Source organism: Hordeum vulgare, chromosome 2H, assembly GCF_904849725.1.
Source record: "Hordeum vulgare subsp. vulgare chromosome 2H, MorexV3_pseudomolecules_assembly, whole genome shotgun sequence".
Taxonomy (NCBI): Eukaryota; Viridiplantae; Streptophyta; class Magnoliopsida; order Poales; family Poaceae; genus Hordeum; species Hordeum vulgare.
Genome location: NC_058519.1, coordinates 449807720 through 449828782, shown reverse-complemented (window position 1 = coordinate 449828782; position 21063 = coordinate 449807720). Strand labels below are relative to the sequence as shown.

The following is a 21063-nucleotide window of genomic DNA, read 5'->3' as shown; positions in this document are numbered from 1 at the left end:
AATGACCATCTCCACAGTACGACAATCTTTCTTTTGCTCACCTTGAAAACATTGAATTATGACTTCACGTGCTCATGGACAACTTGAAGAACATGAATAAACACACTAGTCGGACTCCTATTTCCATTCTACTTAATGTATGACACGTATTCTGACAACACCTCTTTGCGTACAAAACTAAAATAATCTTCCTGCCAAAACTCTAAGCCCAAATGCTATTCGGTCAAATGGGCATCGACACTATACCCTTTAAGATCAACATAATACAGAAGAGGTTAGGTTAGTCTGATCACCTCATACTTTTGTTAACGTCTCTATATCTCATATGTGATCCCAACTTTGAGCAGCTGATCTTTAGGAATGGACAACACCTTGTGACCCTCTGCCAAGTTCCTCCTCACGAATGAATACACATAGTCTACCACGACCACCTTTAAGGCGGGCGACTCAGGTCCTGCAATCACATTCGCTGACCCCATCAGATAAACCACCCCTCGCTTCATCTCTGCGTCAATCAGTTGCTTCTCCTCCTCAATCGTCTGAAGAGAATAGGAACTAATCCTCCCTACATGGTTGCTCATTGGCGGCTCTATCACCTCCTCGCTGTGTATGACAGATCGTGCGGACTTCCTAGGCATTGTCTGACCTTCCAAAACTCCAGTTGGAGAGTTGGCATCCTCATTCCCCGGTTTCTCCACTTCAAATGCATTCTCATCTTCGATGAACATCTTCAATCTCTCTGCTAGGAATCTGGCAAAGTGTCCCGAGTCCTCTACTTCGTCAGTGTAACCATACCGTGCAACACACCTGAACATCCGATGCTCCCTTGGACCAACCTGCCGGAAGACGAACCGCTCCACAGGTGCCACATGAGGGATGGGTAGGTGCTTGATCGACATGAACAAAAAGATAGAGTGCACAGACGGAATTTTCTGCACCAACCGGAGGAACACCGGCGGAATACCTTGCACCAGCTCCGAGTACAAGAGGCCCACCCCAGGGATCCGCTGCACATTATGCTTCTCAAGCAGTGCCGTCACCTCATCAATGGGGACGATGTGGTCAAGCTCGTACCAGTACTTCATGACATGCACATAGTGCCATGTTACCATTAAGGCCATCAGGACAAGCGAGAAGCAGAATGGCAGGTACCCGCCCTGGATGAACTTCGACAGTATTGAAGACAGGTAGATCCACTCTATGGAACTAAACACAACGTAAAACAACAAGATGAAGATGATGTTTTTCTTCCACACGAGCAACATCACGATGGTCATCAAATGGGTGGTGATTGAGAAGACGGTTACGACACAGATCCCTGTGCATCAACATAATGAAATCAGTAGGCGTGCCTAATGTTCTACTAAAAGCCTCGTAAACTTACCATAAGCATTCCCGATTTCGGTGGTAGTTCTGAAGGTGATAGTGATAATAACACTAGCCAGTCCCATCAGAAAATTCACTTCAGGAATGTACACCTGCCCCTGGTGATGCTTGGAGGTATGGATAACCCGAACCCTGGGGAAGCAACCAAGAGATAGGGCCTTGGACAGGATAGCGAATGCGCCAGAGAGCATAGCTTGGCTTGCAATGATAGCCGAAAGAATGGCAACGGTGAAGGTTGGCCAGAACAATGGTGCTGCATTTTTGTTACAGAGAGGCAATCATTTCTTTTGAGAATCACAAACTAACTCGCTTACAAGGAGCAAAACTGTAGTTTAAGTTGTTTATACCTGGGAGAGATCTGTAGAAGGTGTCTGCAACATCCTCCGGGAATTTCCTCAGATATGCTGCTTGCCCCATGTAACATAGTGCTACCGAAGGGAACAAGACACCATTAAAGCTTATCTAGGTAAGTACAGAAACCGCTGTAAGATATTTATGTTCTGAGACCTGTGTGACGAAAATTGCTAGTACCTTTGAAAACAGAGCTAGAATAAAAACACACACGCGTTGAAGCAAGAAGCAAGGCGACAATTACCTGAATGGCCGTGATATTGAAATGTCCTAGGTCAGCATACATACCCTCTGTGCCTGTACCATAAGGCAGTGCATTCAGATTGCAGGCTACAGGTTCTCTCTTAAATTGCATTTTTCATCAAAAGGTTTACCTGTAACACACAAGATAGCACCTCCTAGTGAAATCCACGCTTCCTTCCCATTTCTGCTGAAGTAATATAGTATGTGCATAGGATTGAAGGCTCGAAGAATAGCGATCTCATACACTACGATGTTGTACATTCCAATGCCAGCAATAAGAACGAACCACACCGAGATGATCGGAGCAAAGGAGTACCCGACCTTATCTGTCCCAAAACGCTGGACTGAAAAGAGCATGAGCAGAATAGGCACCGAGATCCAGACTATCTGTGCTGTACAGGAAATGCAATATACACTTTAGATGTGATTAAATCTGGGTACTGACTAATTAGTGATGATAGAAGCTACTTTTTCACACACTTTCAGTTAAACTTGGCACTTTCTCTTTGATCCCGCTCACTGCAGAGAGCACTAGAAACACATGAAAAGGAATGTATAAGTATTCCGCAAATCAATCACAATATGACCTACTGATGACTCTCTGTTACTTTTGTTACCAGAAATTGCTGGTGTCAAGGTCCCATCACCCATCACCATGGATGTGCCAAGGATTGTGATGGTGAAGAGGGCAATCTTGGCTGCTTTACTGGACTCAAGCTTCTCCTTCAACCATTGTGCCCTCTTCAGTGTTAAGCTCGGTGATTCTATGCTATAATTCGACACCATTGAATCCTCTGCCTGCTGGTTTGGGATCAGCCTTATCTTCGAATACCGCGATATAAGTGAGTAGAGCGCAAATGTGCCACCTGTAATAGCAATGTGCAGAGAAGACATAGTAAGTACTCCAGCTTGACATGTCAATAGTCCAAAAGTATCACCTTACCATCTCCGTTGTCATCTGCATAGAGCACGATGAAGACATACTTTATCATCGGTATAAGGATGAGGGTGTATAGGATGAGCGAGAGGACACCCAAGATATCATCCTTGTCCTTGACACCGTTAGGGAAGGTGCTCGAGTAACAATAGAGCGGTGACGTCCCAACATCCCCATAAATGATGCCGATGCTCTGAAATGCAAGATGTAGTACTTGTGTCCAGTTTCCCTGTGTCAGCCAAAAGACACATTACTGTCAAATTATAACCTGAAGGAACATGGTTGCTGCATCATAACCAAGTTGTGTGTGAAGCAGACCTCGGAACCATGGCCTTTGATATTCGAGACCTTCTCCGCATCACCAATAAGTGAGTCTTGGCGCTCAAGCCGTTTGGTCGTCTCGATGCTCGGTGGGTTCTCAACTTCTAGTGACATCTGTGCTCAGTTACTATTTTTTAGAACCTCCTAAGCGTTTGGAGGTATTTCTCCTATAGCAGGCAGACAATGCACACATATAAAAAGCAATATATTTCCAACAAAACAGCATGAGCACACTGTAAACAAAACTACAAAGCACTATAACAACTAACATGTTACAGGGAAAAAATGTACAAACTGAGCAAGTAAAAAAGTATTAGACAGTGAACATGTAGTGAACACTATCTTTTGTGATCAAATCTGTGCTTATCTAGGATGGGTGACACGGGCGACACGGGTGCGACGCGAGCGACCGCATCCGCCATTAATGGTCGTTCCCCACTGCCCCATCCTCATCACTCCACCTCCTCCTCTCCTCGTCACTTCACCTCCTCGGCCTCTCCTCCCCTCCCACCAAACCTCATAATCCAGATCTCGCGTGTGTGATGGCGGGGGCGGGGCGTGGAGGCAGAGCGAGACGGATCCATCCTGTGGGGCTGGTGGCAACACCGACGACTGCCGCAGCGCCTGTGCCGGCGTCGCAGCAACCGGTGGTGGAGCTACACTCACCGGAGGCGCGGGCGGAGATGTTGCGAGTGGTTCGGGGGCTCTTCCCCGATCGCTACGAGTGGCCCGGGCTCATGGTGGAGATAATTCGCATGGCCACGCTCGAGGAGCGAGATCGATTCTGCGGGGACGACGGCGGAATGGACTACGAGTTGATTTTCTGGGCAATACAGGAGGCGGAGGTGGCGGATCCAATCCAGGCGGCGCGGTGGCGCAGGTTCAAGGCGATGAGCCCATCCCGGCTCAATATTCGTCCGCCGCCGGTGTTGGAGATGTCGCGACTTCCTCCAGATGCGTTGCTGCCGGGAACCAGTCCGCCGCGCTTCCCCTGAAGACCCGCGACCCTGGCAGACGCCGCCGGATTCGGGGGTGTTGGGCGGGTGAGGAGCTGCAGCGCAGCTTGGAACCACCGCCTTGGCCAGGGGATCGTGGTGTGGTTCCTCCACATCTACACCAGGTACATCGAGCTCGTTCATCTCAGTTCCGTGATTGTTGTTTTCTCTCGGAAAAGGTTCAATGTGATCTTCTGGTCAATGGATGCATTGGGAGTATTTTTGAGAAATTGCAGTGTGACCATTTGGTCAATGAATCTGCTGATAGTGTGGTAGGATTGAATCCTGGGATAGATGTGTCTAGGGATGGAGTTTCTACTCCGACAGGGTTACCTCCACCGGCGATGGTCGTCGATGAGGTGATGTCCAATCTGGTTAAGCCCACTGATAATAGTTTGAAAAAAGGTCCCCCTGCTTCTGCAGTTGTGGTTGAAAACGTGGATAATAAAAGGAATTGGAGGATTGTTCCTCAGGGGATTGCGCGCGCGCGCGGGGGGGAGGGGGGGGGGGGCAGGAAGTGTTAGGATCAGGGGTGAATCCTAGTTCACATCACCATCATCAAGTAGACGTTGGCTCTCTGTCTACTGATCACCCCCTGACGGAATCCATTCAAGAGGCAGCCACCTAAGAAGGGGGGACAGGGAGTTCCTCCACCACCTCCTGCTGCCCCTACAGCAGTGGTGGCGCCGGCAGCCCCAAAAGCCAATGCAGGCAATGTTGCTAAGGGGGCCCCGGCCGGTAATGTCCAGGTTGCGGCTCCTGCACCTCCTCCAGCCCCTCCTGTGCAGCCTTTGGATCCAAGGTATAAAGACATGATCTGCTTCAACTGTAGCTGGCTGGCCTGGCCATTATGTAGGGAACTGTGTGGAACCCAAGAAGTGCTTCATATGTTCTGGCACACACAATGTGAATAATCGTGTTGCTTGGGCAAGGCTTCAACCTACGGCAGAATACTTTGGAAGTGCAGCAGTAGGACTAGGCTTCTATCACATTTATATTCCTGTTGCTGCTGAGTCCAATTGGATGAATTTCAAAAAAATTGTGCTATTCTCAAAGTTCTAAAAGGTGAAGTTTCTGCTTCTAATCTGATCACTCAGCTTAATGGCATTTTCTGCAAAGGGAAGGAGTGGCCTTGGCAGATCAGGGAGTTGGAAGAGAAGAAGTTCCTCCTAAGGTTTCCTCCTTGGAAAAAAGTAGAAGATCTAATTGAATTTCCTGCTTTTGACCTTCCAATTGATGGAGTCTCTGTGAAGATTTGTGAGTGGGCTGGGATGCTTGAGCCTTATGGAGAGCTTACTGAGGTCTGGATCCAAGTGGAAGGTATCCCCCTAAGTGGTGTGCCTGAAAGGTGTTTGCTCAGATTGCATCTTGCTTTGGTATCTTAGTTGATGTGGATTGGAATGGAATCTTCAAAAGTTTCTATGAGAAAATCAGAATTAAAGTAGCTTGCAGATATCCTACAAAAATTCCTTATTAGAGGCTGGTTGAGATGAAAAAGAAGATGTACATTCTGGTTTTCACAGTGGAAGGTTTTGATCAGGTTGGGGATGGCTTTGATGAGGATGATGATGACCCAGATTTGGATGTTGAAGGTGAGGACAAGCTGGATGATGAATCTGATTTGAACAAGGACTTTATGGAAGGAGATAATGATGAACCTATTGATGAACTGGATAAGGCTAACTTCTCTAAAAGTAAAAGTTCTGGTTCTGGAAGTAAGGTGAATGAGACTTGTGTCTCTGCAGTTAAGTTTCATCCTATGCTGCTGATTGATGAGATGCATGAACAGTTCATTGAGGAAGCTGGTTCCAAGACCCCCCCTGTCCATGTGGAGGATATTCCTGAAACTGCTGGAGTGATATCAGACAAGGAAGATTTGGACATACACACTCATATGGAATACTGTTCTGCCCAGCACAAGAATTTTGAAATGGATGTTTCTGAGGAAGAAGATGATATTAACTACCTGAGATGGTGTGCCTTCCTGAAGATTTAGCAGCAAAAATTGGTTCTGCCAAGAGGTCTCTATTTGAGTCACTAGAGGAGGCTGAGATGGAAAAAAGCAAGAAGGAAGTCTCAGCTCAGGACAAGAAGTGGGGCCCTGTGCTCTCTACCAGACCTGCTACAAGGCAACATGGCAATGTAAAAAATCATGGAGAAAGCTATTGCTTACCTGCAAAAGAAAAACCTGGAGATTCTTGCTTCTTTCCAAGGTAAATCTTTTGTTAACACTGATGATAAACTTCTTGTTGAACAAATTTCTAAAGTTGATATATGTGTGGGAGATAGCTGTGATGAACAATGTGATATTATTCAGGATTTAGTTCTTAGGGAGAGTCTTAGATGTCTGGACTCTGGAATTTGCAGATTACAACCCTGAAGTTGTTTTACCTGAGAATTTAGATACACCTATTCATAAGATGGCTGGGAGTTATCCCTTGGGTGAAGATGGGGTTGCTACCAGATTAGATGACGCTGCTAATCTGGATAGCTCTTGCCCAAATCTTAAACAATCTAGAAGGCTTTGTAGCCTCTCCCACCCTTTTAAAATATCATGATAGGTGCCTTCTGAAACATTTGAGGCCTAGGTCAACCTGGTAAGATTCAGCGTCTGCAGGAGTTTGTTAGAGTTAATTTGGTGGATTTTGTTGGTTTCCTTGAGACCAAGAAAGAAAGTATTGATGGTAACAGCTTGAATAGAATTGCGGGCAGTAAAAACTTTATGTGGCATCAATTACCTGCTCAGGGTTCGGCTGGTGGTGTCCTTGTGGGCATGAACAGTGATGTGTTTGGCAATTTATTGCGGTGGCGACGGTTAGGAACAAATCTGAGAATTGTGTTTGGCAATTTATTGCAGTTTATGGTACAGCCTATAACGATCGCAAGGTAGATTTCATTGCAGAACTTCAATCTCATTAGGTCTGCTGATGATAAAAGTAGTGGTAACATTAATCACTCTGTTGCTTTTCTTTTCAACGACTGGATTAATAAATGGGGTCTAATGGAAATTAGTGTTGCTAATAGGAAGTATACCTGGTGTAACAACCAGGACAATCCCATTTATGCCACTATTGATAGAGTATTTGTTTCTCCCTCTTGGGATGCTTTATTCCCTCTTTCGGTGTTGAGGGCCCTCCCAAGAATTGGGAGTGATCATACCCCTTTGCTGCTTGATACGATGGCCAGGAAAGTTACATCTCCAAAGTTGTTTAGGTTTGAAAAATGGTGGTTGGATCAACCTGATTTTAAAAATATAGTAGAAACTACATGGAAGGCTCCAGTTTTGGAGAGAGATGCTATCGATGTTTGGATTTCTGAATCTAAACGCCTTAGGAAGAAAATTAAAGGTTGGAGTGTGAATATTGAGGCTGCCATTAAGAAAAAGAAGAGGGAGTTAATTCAAGAGTTTGATATTTTAGATGTTTTTGCGGAAACTGATCGTCTTACTGTTGAGGATAAAGTTCGCATGAAAGATATCAAGTCTGAATTGGAAAGTATTACGAGGAAAGAGGAAACTGCCTTGTGGCAGAGATCGAGGGATCGTAGAATTAGAGATGGTGATAAAAATAATGCCTATTTTCATGCCTTAGCAAATCGTAGGCACCGCAAAAATCATTTCACGGAGTTGATTGGTGAGGATGGACCTGTATATACCACTGAGGAAATGCTGGGTGTGGCGACATCCTTTTACAAAGGACTGTTTAGCCATGAAGAGAGGCACAATATTCATCTTGGTCCTGCCTTTTGGGGGGAAGATGAGTTGATAACTGATACTGAAAATGATTGTCTCCAAAAGAATATCTCAGAGATGGAAATTAGAGAGGCCATCTTTGGTTCTTATGCTAATGGTGCCCCTGGCCCTGATGGCCTATCTTTTCTGTTCTATCAGACCTTTTGGGAGCTAATTAAAACTGACTTCATGGCTATGGTGAGAGATTTTGAAGCTGGTAAGCTGGACATCCATAGACTAAACTTTGCCCTAATCATTTTGATTCCGAAAGAGCCTGATGCCAAGACTATGAAAAAGTTCAGACCTATCAGTTTGAGTAACTGTGCGGTAAAAAAAAGCTAAAGTTCTTACTAATAGATTATCTCCTATTAGTAATAGATTAATTTCCCCTAATCAAACTGCTTTTATTAAGGGGGGGTAAATCCTTGAGAGTGTTGTGTTGGCTCACGAAGTAATTCATGAGGTGAAAAAAGCTAATATTCCAGGACTAGTACTCAAGTTGGACTATGCGAAAGCATACGATCGGTTGAGTTGGGAGTTCCTGTTTGAGATGCTAGAATCTCGGGGTTTTGGCCCCAAATGGGTTGCTTGGATCAAAAGTTTACTGTTTCAAGGTACTTTTAGTGTACGGATTAATGATACGACTAGCCCTTACTTTGTAGGGGGTAAAGGTCTCAAGCAGGGAGACCCCATGTCCCCGCTGTTATTCAACTTGATTGCTGATGTATTTTCTAAAATGCTTATCAAAGCCTCCCAACACGGGTTAATCTCGGGGCTATTAACAAATGTTGTACCGGGAGGGATTATTAGTCTCCAGTATGCGGATGATACTCTCCTCTTTTTAGAGGATTCCTACGAGAAAGCGAGAAATTTTAAATGGATTCTATCTTGCTTTGAAAGTCTCTCGGGTATGAAAATCAATTTTCATAAAAGTGACCTCATCACTATTAACATGGATGAGGACAGAGCAAGGGTCTGTGCCCAGATTTTCTGTTGTAATTTAGGCTCTTTCCCTATTAAGTATCTAGGAGTGCCTCTACACTATGACCAACTTAAAAGAGAAGATCTTCAACCATTAATAGACAGAATTATTAAGGGTATCTCTAGTTGGTTGGGGAGGTACTTGACTTATAAAGGCAAGATTATTTTGATGTGTGCCTATTTTGTTAGTATTCCTGCATATCTGATGGCATTTATGAAATTCCCAAAATGGGCTATAAATGCTATTAATTCTCAGATGGCACATTTCCTGTGGGGTAACATGGGGGATCAGCATAAATATCACTTAGCCCATTGGGGTTTTGTTTCCAGGAAAAAAGAGTTTGGTGGTTTGGGAATTCCAAATATTAGAGAATATAATATGGCTTTGCTAGCATCATGGGGCAAAAGATTATTTGATGATAATGATAGTGATTGGAAGAAGCTACTGGCCTACAAATATAATGTCTCTAGTCCAAACTTATTCTGGTCCAGGCAACAGGGGGGCTCTCCCTTTTGGAAGAGTGTAACCTGGGCTTTAGAAGCTGCCAGAAATTTCTATCACTGGAAGATTGGTAATGGTGATAGTATTAGATTCTGGCATGATACTTGGGCTGGGGATTGTTCCCAGAAGGTGAGATTTTGGGAATTATTTGAAATCTGCAATCAGCAAGACTGTTTTGTGTCTCAGGTTTGGGATGGAACAGCCCTTAGACTTTCCTTTAGAAGGTGTGTTAATAGTAGAGTTATGACTAGTTGGAATGACCTTATTGATCACATTAAAAGTTTCCCCATGTCTAACTCACCTGATAGGCCAATCTGGCTATTAGAGTCTAATGGCATATATTCAGTGAGATCTTTTTATAAGTGTATCAATTTTGGAGGAGTGGTTTCTCCTTGTGGAGACAATTTATGGAAAACTATGTGCCCTCAAAATATACATGTGTTCTTATGGCTTTGTCTATATAACAAGATTTTAACTAGGGACAATGTAGCCAAGAGGAAAACTTTGGATGATTTAACATGTTTGTTCTGCAAGGAGGTTGAATCTGTGCAGCATCTGTTTTTTGATTGTATTAATGCTGGTAGTTCATGGTCTGTCATATCTGATTTTTTCAATATCAGTAGAATTCAATGCTTTGATGATGTATCTTCCTTGTGGAAATTAAACAAAAGGAGATCTGTGCTTAATTTGATTGTTGCTGCCTCCTTGTGGGGTATTTGGACTTTGAGAAATGAATTTTGCTTCCAGGGACGCACATGGAGAGGTTTGGGCTGCGTTCTTGTCAAACTAAGAGGGATTTTGCAACTATGGATGGTTCTCTGCGACACTGCTCAAATGGACGTCCTGAAGAGGTTCATCTTGCTGTTGGACAAGCATCGAGGGGAGCTACTAAGGATTGCGTGGATCCAAGCCTCTGATTAGTTCTTTTCCTTTGCTTGGTTGTAATATAAAAGAAGTTAAGCCTGATCCAAGTATGATGTGGTTGTGTTCATGCGTTGGTTGTAAGGGCTTCTGGCCTGGGAGTTATTCAGGACATGTCCTTTTAGGTCATGCCTGGGGTTGCTGGGTGGAAGTAGATGTTTTCTTCTCTGCTGCTGGTAGTGTAATAACTTTGGCTGCTTCGTTACAATAAAATGAGGCAGGGGGAGACCCCTTTTATTCAAAAAAAAACACTATCTTTTGTCGGTTCCAACTTTTTCTCTCTCGTCAACCGCCTTGCACAGGCAATCGGGAGGCGAACTTCTCTGCCTCCTCTCTTCTTCAGCGAGGCTGTGGGTCCTCCGCCCCTTCGGTGGTCCGAGGGGCTGGGGACCCGGCGACTTCACTCCGGCTACTAGATAGGAAGGCTTAGTATTTCTTGGAGGCGTTGCAATGGTGGTGGAATCAACGCCGCGTCGGAACAAGTTGGCTCTGCTTCTTCCCCACCCTGGTGATGCTTCAATTGGCAGCACCAGGAAGCAGGTAGCCTCTGTGTCTCATCGGACTTTGGTTTTGACGATGTTAGGTTGTCATGGCTGATGCTTGGCGTCTTCTCAGGCGACAACGTCGGCTAGTGCTGAGTATGCAGGTGCCTTGGAGCGTGGTGTGTGGATGGCGGCTTGCGGCGATGTTCTTCTTCTCCGATCATTTTGGATGAAGATAACGCTGTCAGGATCTGACAGACTTGGGGATGATCCCCGACCGGCGTGCCACAAAGACTCGGTTCCATCGCCTCCTGCAGGCCGTTTAATCGGTTTACAAAGCAGCATGATCTGCAATGGAGTTCTTTCAAATCTGGTGTCAAGATTGCTCGCGTCTTTCTCCGGTGGTGCCATGGTGACAGCAGTGATCGACGATGGGCGATGACTAGATTGGGCGTATGGATCTTCAAGACACTGGGCCCTCTGTTTGTCTCATGGAGTGAACACATATGTACTCAGTGTAATTTATTTGTTTAATGACATGTGGTAATTTCTTTAAAAAAACACTATAAAATACTTCCTCCATTCCATAATGTAGTGCATATAGATTTTTTGAAAAAGCAAACTTCGACGAAGTTCATAGAGGAAAAAATCTACATCTAGTAGAATACCAAATACATATCATTAGATATATCATGAGGCATACATATTTTTATGTTTGGTATTGTAGATATAGACATTTTTCTATATAAACTTGGTCAAGGTTTAACTTCTGAAGAAAAAATCTACAGGTACTACATTACGGAACGAAGGTAATAATAAACATTCACAAATAAAACACCGGCAGGCAGCCGCACCATCTCATAAATAAAGGTATCATCCAGAGATTACAAGTCCAAAGTTAAGATTCTATAAACAATTGGACACTACCATTTTGGAGGGCCCGATAATCAAGATAGAAAACTGGATAGTCTTATTCCGCCAGACGTTAGCAACACCACATCCAATGCCATACCCCATACACCGGATTCGAAATAGGGGCAGATAGTGCGCGGGTGTCAAAAACCTCTGAACATATCCTATACCACTGGATTCAGAAATGATTGGTCCTAGATACTTCCACCCCTAAATATCACTACTGGTTGTAAGAACTAAACGCCAACACAAGGTGGTATAACGGCATTTTAATATGAGGAATAATCCCATGCTACAAGGAACGGCTTGGTCCGACACTAGTGAAGCATACACAGATGGGTCGCTCATGTTTCGTCAACAGATTACGTTTTTGGGTGGAACTGATAAGTGCATGAAACTCAACATACTAGCAATTATGATTGCACAAACTCGCAGTTTCAAGGAGAACAACAATCTTGACAGTTGACAGTCCAGTGGTGAGGCCGAGATGGAAATGATCATTAGAGCAAGTCTAATAAGTCTTACTCAGCAGGCTATAGCGTGTGTCATGTCACAAAAATCCTATGTAGAAGTGAGAGAAAGGAGGAGAGAGAGGGAAGACGGCGCTTAATCTATCGCCTAGCTCTAGCACACTCTACGAGGAAATGGAGCCAGCTTGCAGCCCGAGCAAGTACAATAGAGCTGAGTCAACTGGCTATAAGAAATAAACTAATATACTTTTGTTTAGTTAGAGGAAAGAGAAGAGGAGAGAGAAGGTAAGCGGACTCTTAGCTAAGAGCCAGCTCTAGCACGTGCTCCTAGGCATTTTGTGAGTATGAAAGATGGACCATATAATAAAGAAGTAGTACACTTTCGCAATGAACTATTGTACATGCCCTCCCTCCCCCTCCCAACCCTAGTCGCCCAACTCCCTCCCCCTCCCTTCCTCACCGCCGCGTGAGGCAGCCATCGGGCAAGCCCGGGGCGCCAAGGATCGTGGCGGCGGGGCCTTGGCTGCCTTGCCTCTGCGTGGGGAACTCCGGATCAGGAGCGGTGGCTCCATGGACGAGGCACGGCAAGCTAGCAGCCGTGCGGGCGGTGGATCTGGCGTCCGAGCCGCGTGGGCAACGGGATCCAGTGGTCGTTGGCGGCCGGCGGCGGCTTCTCCGGTGGTCGGTGCGCGCGATCTGGCGCATCCCCTCCTCCCATGTTCGGCGCGCGGGCTAGCCTGGTCGGGCCGCGCTTCCTTGGGTCGCCGGTTCTGTACAAGAGGCGCTGCTAGTGACGGGGATCTAGTTCGGACGAAATCCCTGGCCGGCCATGGCCGACCGCGTTGACGGCGACGCCTGAGGGCGCTGTACCCCTCCTTGGAGGCGTCGGTATGGACTGGTCCCCTCACTTCCCCTTCCCCTAGGTCTCCGGGCGAAAGCCCTAACTTTGTTGGGCGGCGGCGGCGCTCACGGCGTCGTTCCCTTCTTGAAGGCGACGCTTTGGGAACCTTGGGGCTGGGTGGTGCTTGTGGGTGGTGGGCGACGGTGGTGGTGCGGCCCTATCCTAGCATGGATCTACGTCCCCTGCTTGGAGATGGACTCGTGTAGGCGGAGGTCGTCGTTTGGCGTCATGGTGGCGTCGATGACGGAGGCACCTGCCAAGGCTGGTACCTCAATCTGCTCTGAAGATGAACCAGTGGAAGATGGTGGCGGCGACACATATGAGTGCGTCAGACCGGTTTGTGCCCATGACCCGGTATGTGGCTCGGTCGGGGCCTCCGGCTTTAGATGTTAGGCTTAGGTGAGAGGTCTGGGTATTTGGCTCAGCTTGCACCCCTTCATCATATGGATAGGAGTAGCGGCAAATGTTGCCAAGATGGCGGATTCAGACATATTGTTGTACTACTTTGTAAGGTCCTCGGGAATAATCAATAAAATGGTCGCATGCATCTCCCAGATGCAGAGACCAGGGGTCATCCTCCTTTTCTAAAAAAGATGGGATATAGATGACATAGCAATGGCTTATAGCCTATTGTACTTGCTCTAATGCTACAGCCGCTGCTTTGCTTTTTTGCACCAATCACGTGTGTACTCCCCTCTTCCTCACATGCAATCATTAAATGCTATAGCAAGTTTAGGCTAGCCATAGTGGGAGTAACTTAGGTAGTATCGTATACTTGAGACTAGCAAACATGCTGATGTGGCAGACAATTAAAGAGGAAAGAGAGGGTTAGAGTAACATAGGTAAATACTGTAACATGTTAAATGCTATGCTAGTATGTGTCATGCATGTCAATAAATAAGGTCATATATGATATTAGTTTATGATACTATGCATTTATGAAGGTAGTATCATACAATAGTATCATATGCATGATACTACTATATGATACTCCCCACTATGGCCAGCCTTAGTAGCTCATCTACAGCCGACCTATTATATGAGTAGTCTTTTAGTAAAGCTCTAGATGACATGGCATTGTTATAGAGCTAGCAGTCGGCTTTCTTATTAGCCATGCTCTTAAGAGTTCGGGTCTACATTTAAGGATTAACGAAAGTATAAGTGGACATGTAAATGAAATGTAAGTGGACTTATTTTTCGCCATATATATGCCGCAAAGGTTCCACTATTACCGATAACAATGACCGCGCAGGAAAATGTAAGTGGATTTACCGTTGAGTTGGGTAAATTAGTTGGTTCATTTCATGGCTCATGGCTCATGGATGATGGATCTTAGCATCCTTGGACAAACTCATCCTGTATAGACCAGCGATGCTTGGAGGTAGCCTGCATCCAGTGGATTGGAACGGATCGTTCTTTATCAGTCCGCTGGCCCACTCTCTGCCAATATCGGTTTGCTCGCTGTCTCGCCTGCTGTACCTAGAAAAAGAACAAAAGAAATTTTGTTTGACGCATCTGCGGTATGGTACAGACATTAAAAAAAAAAGACCTCCCCTCAAGATTGCACTACTGTCCCCAGATCTTGCGCGCGCCACAGAAGATAATCTCTACTATTAAAGGAGGATCTGCCGTCGTCGTGATGGTTCAACCTCGTTCCACCTCCCCCTTCCATCGCTACCTCCCACCCACGTACTACCATCGATTTTTTTTCTTTCAGTTACCCTCCGACAGATAACCGCAACCCCGCGAAGGCAATAACACACGTCACACGCGCCGCTCTCTAATCGACCCCCTCGCCCAACAGAAAAGAAAAATCGCCCCACCCTCACGTCGGGCAAGGCATCGCCTTGCCGGCCGATAGGGTTCGTGCGCAACCGCATCACGAGATCCCAGGTGCTGGATGCGAGACGTTGGCCTTGCCGTGGAACTCTAGCCCCTTTCTCTCCGTAGATCTCCTTCCCCGCCTCTCACTCGCCTAACACCTGGCGCCGCCGTGATCCGCCTTCGCCCGAGCTCGCCTTGCCTGAGGTCGCCTCGCCCTTGCCGCCGGCTACGTCGCCCAAGGCCGCGCAGTCCCAGCCCGCACGTTGGTTGTTGGTGAGTAACCTCCTCTCTGCTCCCTCTCAGATCCCAACCACAGCTACCAGTTCGTCATCTCTGCCATGTGCCCCGCGAGGCCGATCCATGCTTCCTGCTGGCGCTCGGCCGTTGTGCTCCGCCTCCCTACGTGAGACGTTGTTCAACGGGTTCCCATCTTGGCCTTGGATTATAAGTGTAGCTCATGTATGTGTCATTTCTAGAGTTGTCCGTTCACAGTTTATCACTCTCCTGGACCACGTGAATATATGCATCCAGCTGACTGAGAGAGGATGTCCCCTTTCGGTCTGAATTTGCCTTCCTATGGTTAGTTTGTAATGATATGTGTTGTCCCGAAGTACACTGTTTTGGCAAGGATTTGAAGCTAGCGTACTGAAGGCCTGAAGTTTTGCAGGTGATTGCTTTAATCGAACTTTGCAAGCAATCTGAAGCCGGCATGTCGTGTTTCTTGCCAGAATGGTACTTGTTGTGTTCGGTTTATAAAATTTAAAGAAGATCTGATTTTTCCCACACACACAAAAAAAGACTTGATCTGATACCTCTAACTGAATATTATTATAATCAAAGAATGGATTTTGAATAAATCCATCATATTCAGAGATAACATTGGAGTGTCAAATGTTTTGGGATCTAGGTAATAATTTAGTTTACTTACCAAATTGCATTACTAACAAAAGAATTACAAACATGAGGAAGTCTTATCTGTACTGATGGAGCTAGCACTACATAGTACAACCAACATGTGTCTAGCTAAAGAGTCCCTTATTCCATGTATGTATGCTTTTCTCCTAAAGTTTCCATGATTTTTGCTTGTTTATTAAGATCAGATTAGGGCAATATATACGTCCAAATTCAGATCCCAATGGTGCCCAACAAGGAGGGAATCAGAGAAGCCTCGACGGTAATTTTAGTTAATTCTAAAATGACAGGACCATGATGGATGTCAGCGACCTGCGTCTTGATGAATATCAATTTTCACATACACATATAACTTGCTTTGATACATATATATGCCTCTTCCTCCGAGTAGTATGTCCCAGTTTTTCGTTCTTCATATTCATGTCACTTGACAAATATATTCAATTTTCTCTACAAATGCATGTGCCCCGCATACGTCTCTACAGAGCTCAGAAATCTACCATGCATAGCAATAGTATGAAATATTTTTTTAATTAATATGTTTAAAGAAAACTGAGTTAGGAATATTTTGATTACATACAAGATACCCTGCCTTTTCTCAAAAAGAATAGATGGCCATTGTGAGTTGGGCACGTGTGTATATTCTTTTTCATAGAGTTAGCAATATGATGGAAGTGCATTGGTGATGGGCTGATGGCCGCTCGGTGATTCAATTAATGCTTGGTTTTCCTATTGATGAGAATAATGGCCACTTGCCCCTCCTCCATGTCGTAACTTATGTACTTCATATGACTTTTTATCCTTAATTTCTGTTGGACATTTCAGTTAAGGAAAATGGTTTATAATGGACAACTGCTTTTGATTTTCAGTTTGCATAGCCAGATTTGTAGCAAACAGTAGTTCCATAAATTCATGTATTGTCCTTCACTAAATGCAGTTTTATACATAGGAAGTTTTTTGTTTGCAGGAAAGATTTGATGCGAGGCATGAAACACTTTTTTTTTACTGATGCCACTTGATTGAGTAGGAAATAATGGCTCTTGTCATTTTCCATCTTGTATATCTCTGTAGCATGAAGAACTTTTGTAATTGATAAATTGAATTATATTCTCTATTAACTTCATTTAAGCCGCAGTTGCGCTCGTCCTTGATGTTGTAAGCTTATGAATGAATTAGGTCAACCATACACTATATTTAGTGGATCAACTGTTGCCATATTTGTGCATCCTTATAATTTTTTTATAAGGATGGATTACAAGTATTATTATGAAGAGCTTGGACTGTGTCATATGTGCATAGATTTGGATTCGTCAAGTGATATATTTTCCAACTCTTTTCTCTCACACTCGACTAACTCTCTTTGGGCAGAGGCTCAACCAGGAGAGGGATATGGACCTGCCACTCATGGCCATACTCATTAATGCATCTGCAGTGGTGCGGATTGGGACCAATCGATGGATTCCAGTCAAGGGGTTTGTCGGCTAGGGCAGAGGCAGGCGGCATAAGAATGCAATAATTAGATTAAGTAAGGCAGCCAGACAGGGCATGTGGGAAACATGCATGGTGATGGCTTGCTCAACTACAAGTTCCATAATAAATGGTACAAGCATGGATCCCTTCTTTCTGTAGCTTCGGTTCTTTCATGAAAGCTTTAGCTATTGAAGTTGGCTTGCTTTTACTGGTAATGATTTGTGGTAATGCTTTCTTCATCTTTCTTACTTAGACGAGCACTGCTTTGTCCTTGCCAGCAACCGTCATTTGTTTGATTTTTGGCTTTCTCGGGTCATGACTATTGAGGTGCGTCGATTTTTATATTTCTTAACATTTTTGTATCACTTTACCTGCATATTCAAGGTTTTTTCTTTCTTGGTACTAGGATGGATATTTTCTCCTGGAATGCAGATGAATGTTTGATTGAGGAGATGAACCAAAGCATCCTGCTATGATATGATCAAGCAGTTTCTCAAGTACATAGGAAAGTAGCTCAACAACTGGCATAAATAGAGGTATGGCTGATGTTTATTCGATTGTTAACAAAGGACATGCGGAGCAATGTCACAACCCCTATTTATTATGTTTAGTACCAATTGATGTCATATGTTCCATTCAGTTACTACAATGCAGATGCATGCTATGCATTTTCCGGTGTATGAGTTCTTTGTGACATCCTCCCATATTCTTGATCAAGACTCTGATGATACACACACATACTATAAACTTTAGTACTATTATTTGCTTGCTTTATTTGGTCATATATGATTCTCTGCTGCTAATCCACTCCTACATTTCCAAGCTCAGTTTCATTATACATGGGGTGTGTTTGTGTGATGATATTTCCAGATTTTTAAATATATGGCAAGCACAACCCATGATATCTACGCTTATTCTTTTTTATCTTAGATGGTTTGTTACTACTGTACTTGAGTCATTTATTGATTTATTTTTATGCTAAATTGTAGCATGCACCAGGAAGTTGATGTATGATTGTCTAGAACTTGTGACTGATTTGGATTGACCATCGTATGTACCGATCCAAGCTCCGTCAGGATGTAGACAATGTTCATAAATTCCTTCTGGAGCAGTACATCAATAAAAAACATGTCAATGTAAAATGCTCCTACATTAATCATTCTGAACAAAGTCATGTCTAGGTACCTCCAGATTTTTTTGCAGATTTTGTGAACTCTTGTATTATGAGAAATCAGATCAATGTTGGTGGGTAAGAAGTTTCAGTTTTATTTTCCAGTTTTATTGATGTTTGATTGGTTATTGGTCATGCTCTCGAAGGAGTTATCGATGGAGACAGCTGGGGTGTCATCGTCCTTGCCATACCTAGGCATATGTGTCGGCACTTACAGATTCCATTGCATAGAGAAATGACACGGCTTGTCTGCTACCTACTGACTCATTTATGTGCTATAGGGCCAACTTTAATTTTATGTACTAACTCAGTGTGAAGAATAATATAAATGCAGGAACCCACATTCATGTACAATGAACATATAGAGACAATATTACTGCATGAAGGTTCTGATTGTTCTTCACACCGAGTTAAATTGAAGAGGCAAAAATACTGGAAGGTCTTCATTTATGAATTTTCATTTCTGGATTATATAGCTTCAATGATGTGCCCATGCACCATAATCTCACGTAATATAACCATACAGAGACAATATTGTGAATTTCGATATCTGGAGTATTTGTGAAACTCAAAGCACGAAATGATACCCACGAACAAATGCATGCAAGCCGTACATTATTCTTAATCTAATAAATCAGATTATCCTATTCTCCAAAGTAAGCACATCAAACATTGAGAAGTAACCATATGACTAATAAGTAAAATCATTTTTTTAATTCCGTGGCAACGCACGGGTACCTAGCTAGTACCGGTAATTCCAAAAAAGAAAAGAAGCATACCTCGCGAAGCAAATGTCGGGGCAGAAGAACAAGGGAAGACAGGGAGGAGACCGGAGGGCGGAGAGGAGAAGAGGGGACACCCGCGGCCGCGGCCACGGCGCCCCGTACTTGTAGCGCAGCGAACGTCCCTGTGGTGAGGAGGAGATCATTCGGCGGCGCTCCGCGAAGCACGGAGGAGCGGATTCCAAGGTCGGCCGCATCGCGTGCCCTGGACCGAGCCGTTGCGCTCGCGAGCAGGACAGTACGGTGGTGTTTGGTTTGCGGGCGAGTTTGGGTAGGTTGAGGATATCCTGAAGGGCAGTACTAGACGCCGGCGGACGGGCGCTAGCTTTTGCCGCTCGGACCCCAACCGTTCGATAAAACGATTAAATACTGTCAGATTTGTTTACGTTTCGTCCTCCCTCGCGAGTCAATGCCCCGAGCACCGCCGACACCCCTGCCCCGCGCTTGAAGCACGACCGCAGCGCCCTTGTCGCCGGTCGGCGCCCTCGGCAGATGTCCTCCTCGTCGGTCAACACCCTCGTTGGCCATCTGCATCGCCTGTCGCCGCCCCTCATCCCCAGCTCTACCCCCATGCAATAGTTGCGCCCCCCGGGTTGCAACTCCGTGTGTCGCTTGAAGCTTTTTCCCCTCTGAGATGTAGCACCTCCATGCCGTCGGTCCACAGCTCCTCCGGTGTCACCGCTCCCATCATCGTCGGTATGTTGTATCGGTTGAAGATTTTTCTCATGTCGCTTGAAGCTTTATTCACGGTGGTTGAAGCTATTTTCACGAGTTGAAGCTTTTTCCATCAACGGTTGAAGCTTTTTTCCACAATGGTTGAAGCCTTTTATATGTCGCTTGAAGCTTTTTGCTTGTTGTAGCAAAAATGACAGGCTTTCTTCGTTGGTGTGTGGTTGAAGCTTTTCAAACATATGGTTGAAGTTTTTGTGAACGATTGCAGCCTTTTTATGTTTCGCTGTCGCCAGTTGAAGCTTTTTATATAGTCGGTTGAAGCTTTTTTCTAGTCGGTTGAAACTTTTTTCATCACCGGTTGCAGCATTCGCGTTTTGCATGGTGGGTGGCCCTTGATTCCCCTCGTCTCTGGTTGAAGCTTTCGATGATGCCGGTTGTAGCATTTTTTATCTCCGGTTTGAGGCTTTTTTCGTTGCCAGTTGCAAAAAAGCAATGCTGTTTGTAGCTTTTTCAGGGAGGTTGTGCTTTGACGCATGAACTTGTAGCTTCGGCTTCGCAACCTCGCCCGCGATGCAAACTCCTGCCAGCAGCCTCGCTGCCATCTACTTGTGGGAGAGGGAAAGGAAGAGGTGGGGCGGCCCTCATCGACGGCCACAACGAACACAACGGAAAAAGAGGAGTGGTGAGGGAGGATGAGGGAACGGGAAGAAAAAATGCATGTGGACCCACGATAATATGCGGTCAGGAAGCGCCAAAGCGTTTTCTTATCCAACCGCGCGCGTGCGTCCGTCGTAAGGTTTCCGTCGACACGCGGGTGGTAAACATTTACCTATCCTCAATCGTCAACCACGTGGTTAGAGATAGGCACATTTTGTTGTTTGGTTGGTTAGAGCTGAGTAGGCTGGATAGCCATTTTTTATTGTTTGATAGTAAGGATAAAAATTGATTAGGCTTTGTTCGGTTACACCCTGATCCAAGGAGGAGATTTGGGGGAATTTAACTTACATGGAATTCAATCTCTTTCAATCCCTGTCAAACCCTCTCCAAATCCCTGTCAACTGAACGCAACCTTAGGGATAGTTATTTGTGTGCTTGCTTGA

General features: G+C 45.0%; 2 protein-coding genes across 2 annotated transcripts; one reads left to right on the top strand and one right to left on the bottom strand.

Annotated features, from left to right (window-relative positions):
• Window positions 1-93: 93 nt before the first annotated feature.
• LOC123426596 (potassium transporter 19-like) lies at window positions 94-19624 on the bottom strand. Its single transcript, XM_045110457.1, has 11 exons — window positions 19289-19624; window positions 14405-14611; window positions 3236-3405; window positions 2924-3146; window positions 2598-2846; window positions 2461-2511; window positions 2112-2372; window positions 1982-2034; window positions 1734-1848; window positions 1385-1639; window positions 94-1318 (listed from the first exon to the last, which is right to left on the bottom strand). The coding sequence occupies exons 3-11, from the start codon at window positions 3350-3352 to the stop codon at window positions 315-317; spliced, it is 2328 nt and encodes a 775-aa protein (XP_044966392.1). The 5' UTR covers window positions 3353-3405; window positions 14405-14611; window positions 19289-19624; the 3' UTR covers window positions 94-314.
• LOC123428093 (WAG22 antigen-like) lies at window positions 3463-11490 on the top strand. The gene is made up of 3 exons (XM_045112256.1): window positions 3463-3473; window positions 3767-4358; window positions 10194-11490. Exons 1-3 carry the CDS (start codon window positions 3463-3465, stop codon window positions 10365-10367), a joined length of 777 nt encoding a protein of 258 aa, XP_044968191.1. The 3' UTR covers window positions 10368-11490.
• Window positions 19625-21063: the final 1439 nt, after the last annotated feature.